General features: G+C 61.1%; 1 protein-coding gene across 1 annotated transcript in view; it reads right to left on the reverse strand.

Annotated features, from left to right (window-relative positions):
* ANKMY1 (ankyrin repeat and MYND domain containing 1) overlaps window positions 1–12,016 on the reverse strand; it is a 43,476-nt gene that overhangs the window by 5,766 nt on the left and 25,694 nt on the right. Inside the window, exons 9-15 of the mRNA XM_021679014.2 lie at window positions 11,365–11,536; window positions 9,938–10,078; window positions 9,382–9,522; window positions 7,506–7,613; window positions 5,409–5,540; window positions 1,919–2,032; window positions 1,476–1,641 (exon numbers count right to left, since the gene is read on the reverse strand). Coding sequence (XP_021534689.2) covers window positions 1,476–1,641; window positions 1,919–2,032; window positions 5,409–5,540; window positions 7,506–7,613; window positions 9,382–9,522; window positions 9,938–10,078; window positions 11,365–11,536 — 974 coding nt within the window. The remainder of the gene's footprint in view (window positions 1–1,475; window positions 1,642–1,918; window positions 2,033–5,408; window positions 5,541–7,505; window positions 7,614–9,381; window positions 9,523–9,937; window positions 10,079–11,364; window positions 11,537–12,016) is intronic.

Consider the following 12,016-nt stretch of genomic DNA (forward strand, 5'->3'; position numbering starts at 1 on the left):
GGCCAGGCGCAGAGGTGAGGCAGCCAGGGCAGAGGTGAGGCAGCCAGTGCAGAGGTGAGGCAGCCAGGGTGCAGAGGTGGGACAGCCAGGCGCAGAGGTGAGGCAGTCAGGCTCAGAGGTGAGGCGGCCAGGGCTCAGAGGTGAGGCGGCCAGGCGCAGAGCTGAGACGGCCAGGTGCAGAGGTGAGGCGGCCAGGGTGCAGAGGTGAGGCGGCCAGGGTGCAGAGGTGAGGCGGCCAGGGCAGAGGTGAGGCGGCCAGGGCAGAGCTAGGTAGGAGCAGCAACCCCCATCCAGAGGGAGAGCCTCTCCTATGTAACCGCAGCCAGAGCGGTGACCGGTGTTACCCCTGGCGGGTCACGACCCCAGCCCCCTTGGGGACGTGGATGCAAAGGCCACCGTCCCAGGTGACTCTCTACTTTCTGGGGATGCCCCGTCATGCAGAGAAGACTCGGACGGCTGACCAGGGCGCTCAGGGGCTAGTCCCGCACAGCGTCCTGCTCTCCAGGGAAGCGTGCTCGGCTCTCAGCTGATGGCTTTTCTCCCGAAATCCAATTCTTGTCAGAAGCTGAATCGTCGTTACTACAGCTAAGAAGCAAACTCCCTGCGTGTGCTTAAGTGTTTTCCAGATCCGTCTCGGGATCCATAAGCTTGTCTCCCAAGTCAAATGACCCTGCAGTCCTTCCCTCCAGGCTCTCACTGAAACTCAGCTCCCCCAGGCTGGCTCTGCCACCTGTTGCCCCTCGGCCAGCCCGCGTGGGGCCCTCAGGACCCAGGGCTGCACCTCCCAAACCAGGCAACACCAGTGGGGGGACACGGTCACCATTTCAGCCCCCAGGATGTGGCTCTCCAAGCAGAGGGCAGAACAGGTCCCCCTTCCTCCTGCTCCAGAGCTGACCAGTCCACCTCGGAAACCTGTGGCCCGAGGCCGAGAGTGTCCCGAAAGTCACACTCACCTGCTGGCCTTCCACGGAGCAGCAGACCTGCCCCCATGACCCCTGGCCACAAGAGAGCACAGCAGAGTCCTGGGGCCGCAAAGCCCCCGCTGCTTCCCGCAGGAGGGCTGCATGGTAGCCTTAAACAGCTCAGCTGGAACCTCGCCCTGCCTCAGGCGTCGTGCCCTCCGCCAGGGTCAGCCGGACAGCCCATGCCGGGTCCCCTGGCACTGGGCAAACACAGTGCTCCTGGACATAGTCCCACAGTGAGGCCTGAAGACTGCCCTGGGGCCCTTCTCTCCCGAGGCTCACCTCCCCATCTCTCTCAATGTCTCCTGCAGGAGCTCCTTGGAGGGCAGGACACAAGGGCGAGCTGGGCAGGGGCAGGAAAGCGCACTCTCATCCCGCCCCTCCCCGACAGCCTCCGCACCCACCCGGAGGCTCCTCCAGGAGGCGGGAATCCCCCTCTGTGCAATTGGGAAGAGCAGCAGCTTCCCAGGCGGGGATGGCGCCGGTCCGTCCTGCCAGGCCGCTGACACCCACCTTTCTTGCTCAGGTTCAGCAGCTTCGGATCCCACTGGCTCTCCTTGGCGGAGACCGCGCGGCGCAACCGGAAGCCCATGTACTCCAGGAGCCTCTTGCGGCCCAGAAAGATCTCCCGCTCGGTCGGCATCAGCATGTGGAAGGGGCAGTGGGCGATCTTCCGGTCCTGCAGCACAGCATCCCTTCACCACCAGGAACCGCAGGGCCCCAGCGCACCACCTGGCTGGCCAGCACCGGAGGGACACAGGTGGGGAGCCCACCCCCCTGGCGAGGACAGCACAGAACGGCACTCCGAGAGCTGCGACAGCAGCCCCGCCAGCCGGGCGCCGACCAGGGTGGGCGGCGGTCAGAGGCGGGAAGGGCCTGGGGCCCAGCCTTGCCCCGGCACACCTGGGGCCCCAGCTCCCCTACCCCCATCACCAGTAGGACGCTCAGAGCCATACCTGGTAGAATTTGAAATACCCATAGTCGACAGCCGTGCCCACAGCCATCCTGTCCCCCTGAGTGAGCGTCACGGGGCTCAGGATGTCAGCCCCGTAATTAACTAGCCGGTCAATCTGTGGAGAACAGAGCCTGGGTCGTATGTGCGTGGACGCCCTAGCCACCAGAAGGCAGGACTCGGAACCAGGGTGCCCAACGCCTTGGCCCACGTCGCCTGCGGCCTCCCAGTCTCTACACGGTTGCTGGACGGCAGGGCGGCAGCCCGAGGACCGGGCCCCCGGCGGAAGAGTAGGTGCTGTCAGCAAGGGCTAGCGTCCCCCTTATTACCCAGGGAAGCCACCCTCTGAGCTGCGTGGAGAGTCAGCAGACGGGACAGACGTGCCGATCCCACGGAGGAGAAGTTAGGGCGGAGCCCAAGGGAGGTGCAGGCTGGGCCACCGCTCAGGATCCCCCTGCGCCCCACCGCCCCAGGGAGCTGCTGTGGGTCTGTAACTTGAGGCTAGTCATGGTCCTGGTCCCCAGACCAAAAGCGATAGAAGGGCAACCACCAAGCCCATCCTGACCCCCTCCCACCGCATCCGGGGCGCTCCGTGACTGCAGACGCCTGCGCGCGCACGTGTGGACGGAGGCGCGTTCAACAGCGTGCGTGAGCAACTTCTGGCTCCTCACCACTCATCTCATTCACAGCAAATGGCACCCAACAGAGGTGCCCGCCTCCACCCCGAGAGGGAGGGGGTGGGTTCCATAAGGAGGCTCCAGGGTCCTAGAGCTTTAGCTTGGAAGCTTAACCCGACCCCAAAACATGGGGCTCAGTGCGGCCCCATCCGAGCAGATGAAAACCAGGCTGTCATCCCCGCCGCTGCCCATATGCATACGGTCTACTTCCTGGCCAACTGCAAGCGGGCTGTCACTCGGGGGGCACACTGCAGTCCCCAAACAGCCAGTGGAGCCCAGTGCCAGTGGGCAGGAGGCCCCGAGCCTGTCCCCAAATGTGCTGACCCTGTGTGCGGCCAGAACCGGAGGTGCTAAACGCCTCTGTTGCTCAAGAGCTCTGACCCCCCCACATCCCGTGAGGGCGGTGCATTTAGCTGTGGATGCGAGGACTGGGGAAGCACAGAGAGGAAGTCAGCCCTTGCATGGTCTCTGTCGTCATCTGGGCTGTTCACACCTCACAGACTCAACCACCGTCCCAAAAGCAAGAAGCTGGCTGGAAGGACCGGCTCCAGGCTCGTGTCAGGGCAGGAGGGGCTGAAGGATGCAGTCGGAGCGGGGGCCAAGCCAGAGGGTGGGGAGGGCCTGCCGATGGCCGGAGGGCAGGGGTCGGGGGAGGGCCGAGTGTTGCACCCCCCATCAAACATCCGATAAATGCGGACTTCCTTGGTGTGGCAGCATGACGGAGATCCCCAGCTCGGGCTGGCACGGTGCTGGACGGCTGGCAGAGGGGAGCGCCAGGGAGGCCAGAAGGTGGGGAGGTGGGGAGCTAGGGTGTTAATAACCAGCGCGTCTGGGTGAGGGGATGTGGCGTCACTGTGCTCTTCTAACTTTTATGCGTTTGTTGTAATAAAAATCAGTAAATGAGTAAGTTGTAAGTAGTTAAATCATTGAAAAACCACTGGTTGGCTGATGTGGGGTCAGGGGCAGGAACCCACAGGTGTGTGAGGGTCCCCTTGATGCCCCAGAAAGCAAGGCAGGCATCAGAGGCTGAGGGGACCAGGGAAAGTTTCCCAAGATCAAAGATAAGACAATTTAAGGGTTGAGAAAGACAGAGTCCTTCTACTTGCCAAACAATTATGGAGGCAGATGGCCTGGCTGGGGCAGAGCAGACCTGCCCGCCCCCAGATCCAGAACGCAGCACTGAGAGGCCCCGAAAGCACACACGCAGGCGCTTCCAGGCCCTATGAGGACAGGAGATCAGGATCAAGGTAGGGTCCTTAAAATGGGATCCGGAAACGGGATCGCAAGAAAAGGGGCCTTACTTCTTTTTCCATAAAGTTGAACTTTTGTCAAGTGTGACAGCCTCCAGAAAGCCAGGCTCTCAGCCCCCACCCTCACCCCGGTGCTTCTAGCTCTCGGGGAACCACACTGTGGCCCTCGATGGAGCCAGGGCAGCGGGAGCCCACACAGAGCTGCCCCACATGGGTGTGGGAAGGGGCGAGGCCACAGCACAGGGAGGGCCTGCCCACGCCACGCTGCCGTGGCAGACCCAGGGCCCTGGCACGGGAGTGAGGAGGGTGCAGACGCCCAAGGGGACGTGTCTGGGTGCCTGGCGGGGCCAGAGCAGCTGGGAAGACAGAGAGGGACTCTGAGGGAACAGCACAGCGTCGAGGACCTACAAAGCACAGAGTGCCTCCTGGTCACACCTGAGCCCACCCAGGAGAAACAGCAATGCTACCAGCAAGCCACGTCCATAGCCAGGACACGGCACACCCCGCAGACGCCCACCTGGGGCAGCCCCAGTGCTGTCCCAGCAGGTCCTTGACCAGGACCCCTGGCCAATGCCCGCCCTACTGAGAGAATCCACAGTCCTGCAGCCCAGCAGGTCCTTCACCAGGACCCCTGGCCAATTCCGCCCTACAGAGAGAATCCACAATCCTGTAGCCTAGCAGGTCCATGACCAGGACTCCGGCCAATGCCCGCTCTACTGAGAGAATCTACAGTCCTGCAGCCCAGCAGGTCCTTGACCAGGACCCCCTTGCCAAAGCCCGCTCTACTGAGAGAATCCACAGTCCTACAGCCCATCAGGTCTGTGACCAGGACCCCTGGCCAATGCCCGCCCTATGGAGAGAATCCATGTTCCTGCAGCCCAGCAGGTCCTTGAGCAGGGCCCCCGGCCAATGCCCACCCTACTGAGAGAATCCACAGTCCTGCAGCCCAGCAGGTCCTTGACCAGAACTCCCTTGCCAATGCCCGCCCTTCTAAGAGAATCCATGTTCCTGCAGCCCAGCAGGTCCTTGAGCAGGACCCCCTTGCCAATGCCCGCCCTACTGAGAGAATCCACGGTCCTGCAGCCCAGCAGGTCCTTGACCAGAACTCCCTTGCCAATGCCCGCCCTTCTAAGAGAATCCATGTTCCTGCAGCCCAGCAGGTCCTTGACCAGAACTCCCCTGCCAATGCCCGCCCTTCTAAGAGAATCCACGTTCCTGCAGCCCAGCAGGTCCTTGAGCAGGGCCCCCGGCCAATGCCCACCCTGCTGAGAGAATCCACGGTCCTGCTGCCCAGCCAAAGTGACGACCTAGGTCTTCCTTGAGACAAACCAGAGGACTTCTGTGTGGCCTGTTGAGTGGGTTTGCACTTCACACGTTTAGGCCCACATAACATAAAAAGCAAGAATTTTGTATTCTTTCTCAAGTATTTGAACATTACAGAGCAAGAACACTTGAGACCCTCCCTGCCAGCAATGAAGGCCAGACCAAGGGTTCCAACACCCCCACCCAGACCCTACATGCTAGGGCCCGCTACCCTGCACACCCGCCCCCCAGCCTCACCCCTCACCAGGGCCAGCTTGCTGTCCGTGCTCCTCTGGTGCTCACAGGTGAGGTCACAGGCAACACACAAGGCGCTGCCCAAGCCTCTGGTCAGCGGCAGGTTGGGGTCAGCTCCGTGGGACAGAAGCTCCTTCACAATCTGGACACAGAGATGCCGGTCAGCACCCAGCTCCTCTCTCCTCGCGTGTGCAGCAGTGCCCAGAGAACGGCTTCTGCTCTCCTGAGTGGCATCCCACCCGCAGGTACCACTGCTGCCTGGCTCGGGACGAGGTTGGGGCAGGGAGAGGGCGTGTGGTGGCTCCCCAGGGAGGGCTGCACCACCCACGCCGGCAGCCCAGGTCTGCTCCTTTCTCTGCACGCTGTCTAGTTGCTCCAAAGTGCTCCTGCCTCAGGTCTTGTTTTCCAGCCCAGGGGCCAGCACAGGGCCTGGTGTGTGTCCCATCAGCTCCTCCTCCCTGGGACCACTCTGCCTTTGCCCCCTAGGCACCTGAGTCACTGTGATCACCTGACCAGACGCAGAATGGGGCACATCTCACTTGCTCCCTGCCGGATCCCCAGCCACCAGGAAGCCAGGCGTGACAGCAGCTTGGCTGGGCAGGAGACACACTGGTGTGTGGCTCTCTCAGGAGCGTCCGACCCCCAGGAGGGGGCCTCGCCCCACCAACACAACCAGGCACAGAGCAGGTGCCCCCCATAACTTGCTCAGTGAACGACTCAATGTACACGTGAAGGGAGGAGAAAGAGAAGGACCACAGAAGCCCCATGACCCTCACCAACAATGCCTTCCTCTTCTTCAGGCCTCTGCTGATATGTCACCTCACCACAGACCACAGAAGCCCCCCTGGTCACCTGCTATAATAGCCCACTCTCCATCATTCTCTACTCCTTACCCAGCTGTTACTGTCTTTATAGAACTTACCACCACCTGAAATTCTGTGGCACACTGGATTATAGTCTATCTCCCACACTAGAATCTAGGATCCTTGAGAGCAGGGACCTTATCTTATTTGACACCTAATGCCTAGAATGGTGCTGGCCTGGCACACAGTGGATGCTCAAAAAACAACTGTTAAATGAAAGGGTGAATGGGTGTATGTATTATAGATCGACGGAAAAAAGAAGTAAAGTAGAAAGGATGATGGATGGATGGATGAATAGAAGGACAGAGGATGGATGGATGGACAGACGGACGGCTGATGAAAGGATGGATGGACAGATGGACTGATGGAAGGACAGACGGAAGGATGGGTGGAAGGAAGGAGGGAAAGAAGGACGGATGGATGGATGATGAAAGGATGGATGGACGTGGACGGACAAAAGGACAGATGGAAGGAGAGAAGGACAGAAGGAAGGAAGGATGGAATATGGATGGATTGGACGGATGGATGGATGGATGGATGGATGGCTGGCTGGCTGGCTGGTTGGAAGCCTGGAAAGATGGGTTGGGTGGATGTGCAACTGTATGGATAGATGGATGAAAGGATGGATTAGATGGATGTATGGCTGGATGGACGGATGGGTGGGTGGATGTGGGTGAGTGGATGGCTGTGTGGTTGGTTGGTTGGCTGGCTGGCTGGATGGATTAATGGAGGGATGGATTAGATGGATGTGTATTTGGATGGATGGGGGAAAGACGGAAGATGGATTGATGGGTGGGTGTGGGTAGGTAGGTGAATGGATGGATGAATGGGTAAGTGGGTGGATAGATGGACAGATTTGTGGGCAAGTGAATGAATGAACAAGTAGATGGATGGATGTGAACACATACATCCTTGGCAACAACAGGAGATGGGAATTGGCCAAGGTTCCTTTCCTTTTCCTTGCTGAGGGGTTAATGCCTGGGATAAGCAGGGGTTGTGACCCACCCGCCCTGAGGGAGCATCCTCCCAGCTGAACCCTCATCTTCCCTGCTCGCCTTCCTTTCTATACCCTTCTCTCTCTGAGGAGTTCCATGCACTGGGGAGGTCATCCACCATGCCCCTTACACCATGCTGTCTTCATGCTACCGCCAACAGCAGCGAATCCGAAAGACTGAGTAGGGAGGGGGTCACGTTGAGGCAGAAACACTGCAGGTACACCATCAGCGGGTGTAGAACATGCTCACCAGGTCATTCCCACTGGCGATGGACAGCGAGAGTGGGGAGTGGCCACTCCACAGCATGTTGGGGTTTGCTTTGTGGGAGAGGAGGAGCCGGACTATGTCCCTGGCACACTGGGTGGGGAGAAAGGTAGGACCACAGGTTAAAGAGATGCCCTGACTCCCAGGAGCACCTGACACTGACCATTAACTCAAATGCCACAAAATCACGTTTGTCACTTAATTGCTCTTTCCTCCACACCAGCATCTTGCCCGGCACACAAAGACTGTTCTAAATTTTGGATGGTTGCGTGGATAGGTGGGTGGATCATCAAACTGGGAAGACGTTTTCTTTTTTTTTTAAGATTTTATTTATTTATTTGAGAGACAGAGAGAGAGCATGAGAGGGGGAGGGTCCGAGGGAGAAGCAGGCTCCCTGCCGAGCAGGGAGGCCGATGCGGGACTCGATCCCGGGACTCCGGGATCATGACCTGAGCCGAAGGCAGTCGCCCAACCGACTGAGCCACCCAGGCGCCCCAGGCAGCCACCATTTAGAAACATTGTTTGTACCATAAGCTACATTCTTTTTTTTTTTTTTTAAGATTTTATTTATTTATTTGAGAGACAGAGAGAGCACATGAGAGGGGGGAGGGTCCGAGGGAGAAGCAGACCCCCCGCCGAGCAGGGAGCCCGATGCGGGACTCGATCCCGGGACTCCAGGATCATGACCTGAGCCGAAGGCAGTCGCCCAACCGACTGAGCCACCCAGGCGCCCTGGGAAGATGTTTTCTAAACATACATCATTTCCAACACAAAACAGGAAGGACACATGATGCACAAACTGCTTTACAGCTTGTTTCCAAAGGAAAGGGAAGAGTCAGACCCATGTGACTACAGTAGCCAGGTTGGCACATGGCAGGTGTGGCCCCAGGGCTCAGGGATTGTGGAGGACACCAGAGCACAGGAGAAGCCCGGCCTCAGCAAAAGGGGCGCATTCCATGCAGGAAGGGCTCATCCTTGCCCTCTCTGCCCTTCTCCCGGGGGACCCCTCAGCTTCCCCCTCTGTCCTTCCTCTTTTCCCAGAAGTGCTGAAAGCCCTTGCAGCTTCGATTATGCGCCCCTACAAAGACTCTTCCAGGCTCCAGCTCCCCCTGCAGGTGTGTAGACCCAGTGGGCTGGTCGGGCTGCCTCCAAGCCCCGTGCCCTTCCCCCACCTGGGCCAGGCCAAGGAGGTGCCAGCCCAAGCCTGCTGAGGGGCTTCTGGGAAAGCCTCCCCTCCTCTCCTCCCTGCTGGAACATGGATGGCTCAGAGTGGTGGCCTGAGCCCAAGGAGGCTTTGACCAGCGATGCTGTGAAGCAGGGAGGCCTGTGGGTGCCTCCCACCTGCCCCACCTAGCATCGCCCTGCACCCACCCTCATGCAGGTCCTCACACCGTCAGGGCAGCGTGCCCGATCACCACCCTGTGCAGGGGCAAACCACCTGCCCATGTCACAGACCCGACAGCTGGCTATGATTTCCGTTTTATGGGTGGGTAAACTGAGACCCAGTGTACTACGTGCTCCGAGGCGTTGACCCAGGCTGCACCGGCCTACAGCACAAAGCCAAGGTTTGGTTCCCTCCGCAGCCACTCGGCCTCCTCTGACAGGTTCCTGCACCTGCCTTGCTGACAATCCCCAAGGCAACAGGAGGCCTGACCTCAGGCAGAGAGTCACGGCCCAGGGCTCTACAAAACAGGACCACCCCGGGGTCCCGAGTCCAGATGGTGACTGACAGGGCTGCCGGCTCACTGCCCTGCCCCCAACATGCGCACAGCACACACACGGACACACTCGTGTGCACCCACCCAAGGCACTCGCACACATGCTCAGATGCACGCGCACACACACTCCCTGCCCCGCTCACCTTGTAGTTGTCCTCACGCTCACAGGCCACGTGCAGAGCCGTCCTGCCCCCCTCGTCCGGCACAGACGGGCGCGTGCTGTAGTAGATGCTAGCAGGGCCTGCTTCGTTGTTGAGCTTTAGGCTTGAAGGCAACAGGTCTAGCTGTGTACAGACAGAGGGGGCAAGTACTGGCCCCCAGGCCTCTCCCCCAAGCGCCAGGCTGGGCCCGGAGACCCCTGCAGGTACGAGCTCCCACACAGACACGTTCCCACAGGGGAGCACCAGCAAGTGGCCCCCCTCCCCAGACGGCGGGTCTGAGAGCCCTCCTGCGAACCCCTCTCGCAGGCCCAGTGCAGCCACCACCTGCCCCAGTGAGGGTCAGAGCTGGGCCCCCACCCATCCTGGCCATGCATGCAGGGAGCTGCGCCCATGCGGACAGATGCAGGCTGGCTTGGGGCCCACAGAGCAGTCATCAACCTCGTTAGGGACCATGAAGTGACAGTGAATTCTGAACTGAGCGGACAGCACCGTGCTCGGAGAGGCCTCAGCGCCCGCCCCCATGGGGCAGGACACACACCTTGCCCAGCTTGTACACGTCGTCCTGGTCGGCGGCCCTGGCATCCACGTCCGTGATGGCGTGCAGCAGGAGCTCCGTTATCTTGACGCCCTCCTCCCCGGGAAGGGCGGCTGCAATATGCAGGGGGGTAAGGGCCCCCAGCTGTAGGAGCAACACAGGTAGGGGTGAGGGCCGGCTCCCAGATGGGCAGCACCCCCAAGGCGCACCCCTCAGAAACCCCACAGCACGGCGTTCTCCCCGGTCTCGCTGTGACATGTGGGACCACGAGGCCTGCCCACACTGGACCACAGACACGTGCACTTCAGCTCCTAAAGTGTTTCCATCTGCCTGGCCTACAGACAGCGAGCGGCCCTGCCTTCATTTTAGACCAACTGTCCCTTCCTTCCTCTGAGAAAAGCCCCTGCCCTTCCTGCCGGACCCTCGTTCGGATGCCACAGCATGGATGGCCACGCGGCTCCCGACTCCAATCCCTGCCGGGACCTGTCCCTTCTCCGCCCTGACCATCTGTTGAGAGACTAGCAGGAGGACCATCTCCCTCTCTGGGCGCTGCTGGGTCTGTGCCGGCCCCACGGAGGTGTGAGAGCCCGGCCAGGAGCGTGCAGCAGACCCGGGGCCCAAGCGGAGAGCTGTCGGCTCCCCCAAAGCAGGATCTCAGGGTTAGAGGGGGCCCGTGAAGAAAGGTCGGGCGGACGTCAGCCCACCGCGCACAGGCGTTCTCCGGGTCTGCTCATTATCCGCCCGAACGTGAGAATAGAGCCAGACCACGCCTGGAGAGAGGACCGCGTGCGTGAGCGACAGACGCCCGATCGGGAAGGAGAGAATGGATGAGTGCGCGAGTGATCTGTGCCGAGTTTACAGGCTGCCACCTTAGCTTCGACGGTGGAGTCCCATCGGTAAACCTGGAAGGGCACCACGACATTATCCCGGGTCTCCCGCGGACATTCTACGCTCCTGCACTCACGTTCCCTCCACGCAGAGAAGAGAAGGGGTGCACAGCCTGGCCGAGGGGCTGGCGAGGGGAGACCCACACGCCGCTGAGCGAGGACACCGAGCGTCCGCTGAAGCCAGACACACCTGCCAGCCTCGGCCACCCCCGCCGCACGCGCACGTGCACACACCCTGCCCCCGCCGCACGCACACACCCCTCCCCCGCCGCATGCTCACGTGCGCACGCCCCTCCCCCGCCACACAAGCACATGCACACGCCCTGCCCCTGCCGCACGCGCACGTGCGCACGCCCCTCCCCCGCCGCACGCACACGCGCCCCAACAGAGCAAAGAGCCCGCGTTCACATCGCCAGAGAAGACACAACACTGCGAGGACACGTCAAAACCAAGCGCTCTGACTTCTCGCCACTAATGAGCCCCCGGTCAGCCCACCCCTCCCGCCTCTCCGGACCCCTCCCCACCCCCGCGGTGGGGTCCTACCTCAGCAGGGAGCTGGATGTCCGCCCTGGCCCTGTTCTCCAGCAGCAGCTTCACCCCGGCCACATCCCCCGCCTTCACGGCGAAGAACAGGGCCTGCATGGGCACGCGGCACAGGTTGGGGTCCGCGCCTCGGTGCAGCAGGAGCCTGATGGTCAGCCACCTGTTCCTGTGTCTGCAAGGATCAGTGTGACAGTCACGGGCCGGAGGACAGGCACAGGACAGCACCCCGGGTCAGCACCGGCGCTCCCTGGGAGAGGCGGCTCAGGAGCCCCAGCATTCATTCCGAGACCTCCCGGCCCTGCCCTGCGCCCGGGCAGCCCCCCATCGCCAAACCACCCTGGGCTGGCCAGCCCAGCCCAGCGCGAGTCCAGCCGCAGCCCTGCCCTGCTCCAGCCTTGGGTGGTCGCTCAGCCTTGCTGACGTCATCTGTGAGATGGGGCATGAGGTGGGGACTAGCCCTCCCCCCCGGGGTGGCCATCAAGTGACGACATAGAGCACCTAGTACACAGGGCACGACATTGTACCCAGACAACACGCACACACGTGCACACGACACATACACATGCACACCATGCATACACACACACTGCATGCACACGTACAGATGCACACCACACACAAGCACACCCATACGCACATACAACCCACGTAT

The sequence above is a fragment of the Neomonachus schauinslandi genome, chromosome 3, assembly GCF_002201575.2.
Source record: "Neomonachus schauinslandi chromosome 3, ASM220157v2, whole genome shotgun sequence".
NCBI classification, from domain to species: Eukaryota; Metazoa; Chordata; class Mammalia; order Carnivora; family Phocidae; genus Neomonachus; species Neomonachus schauinslandi.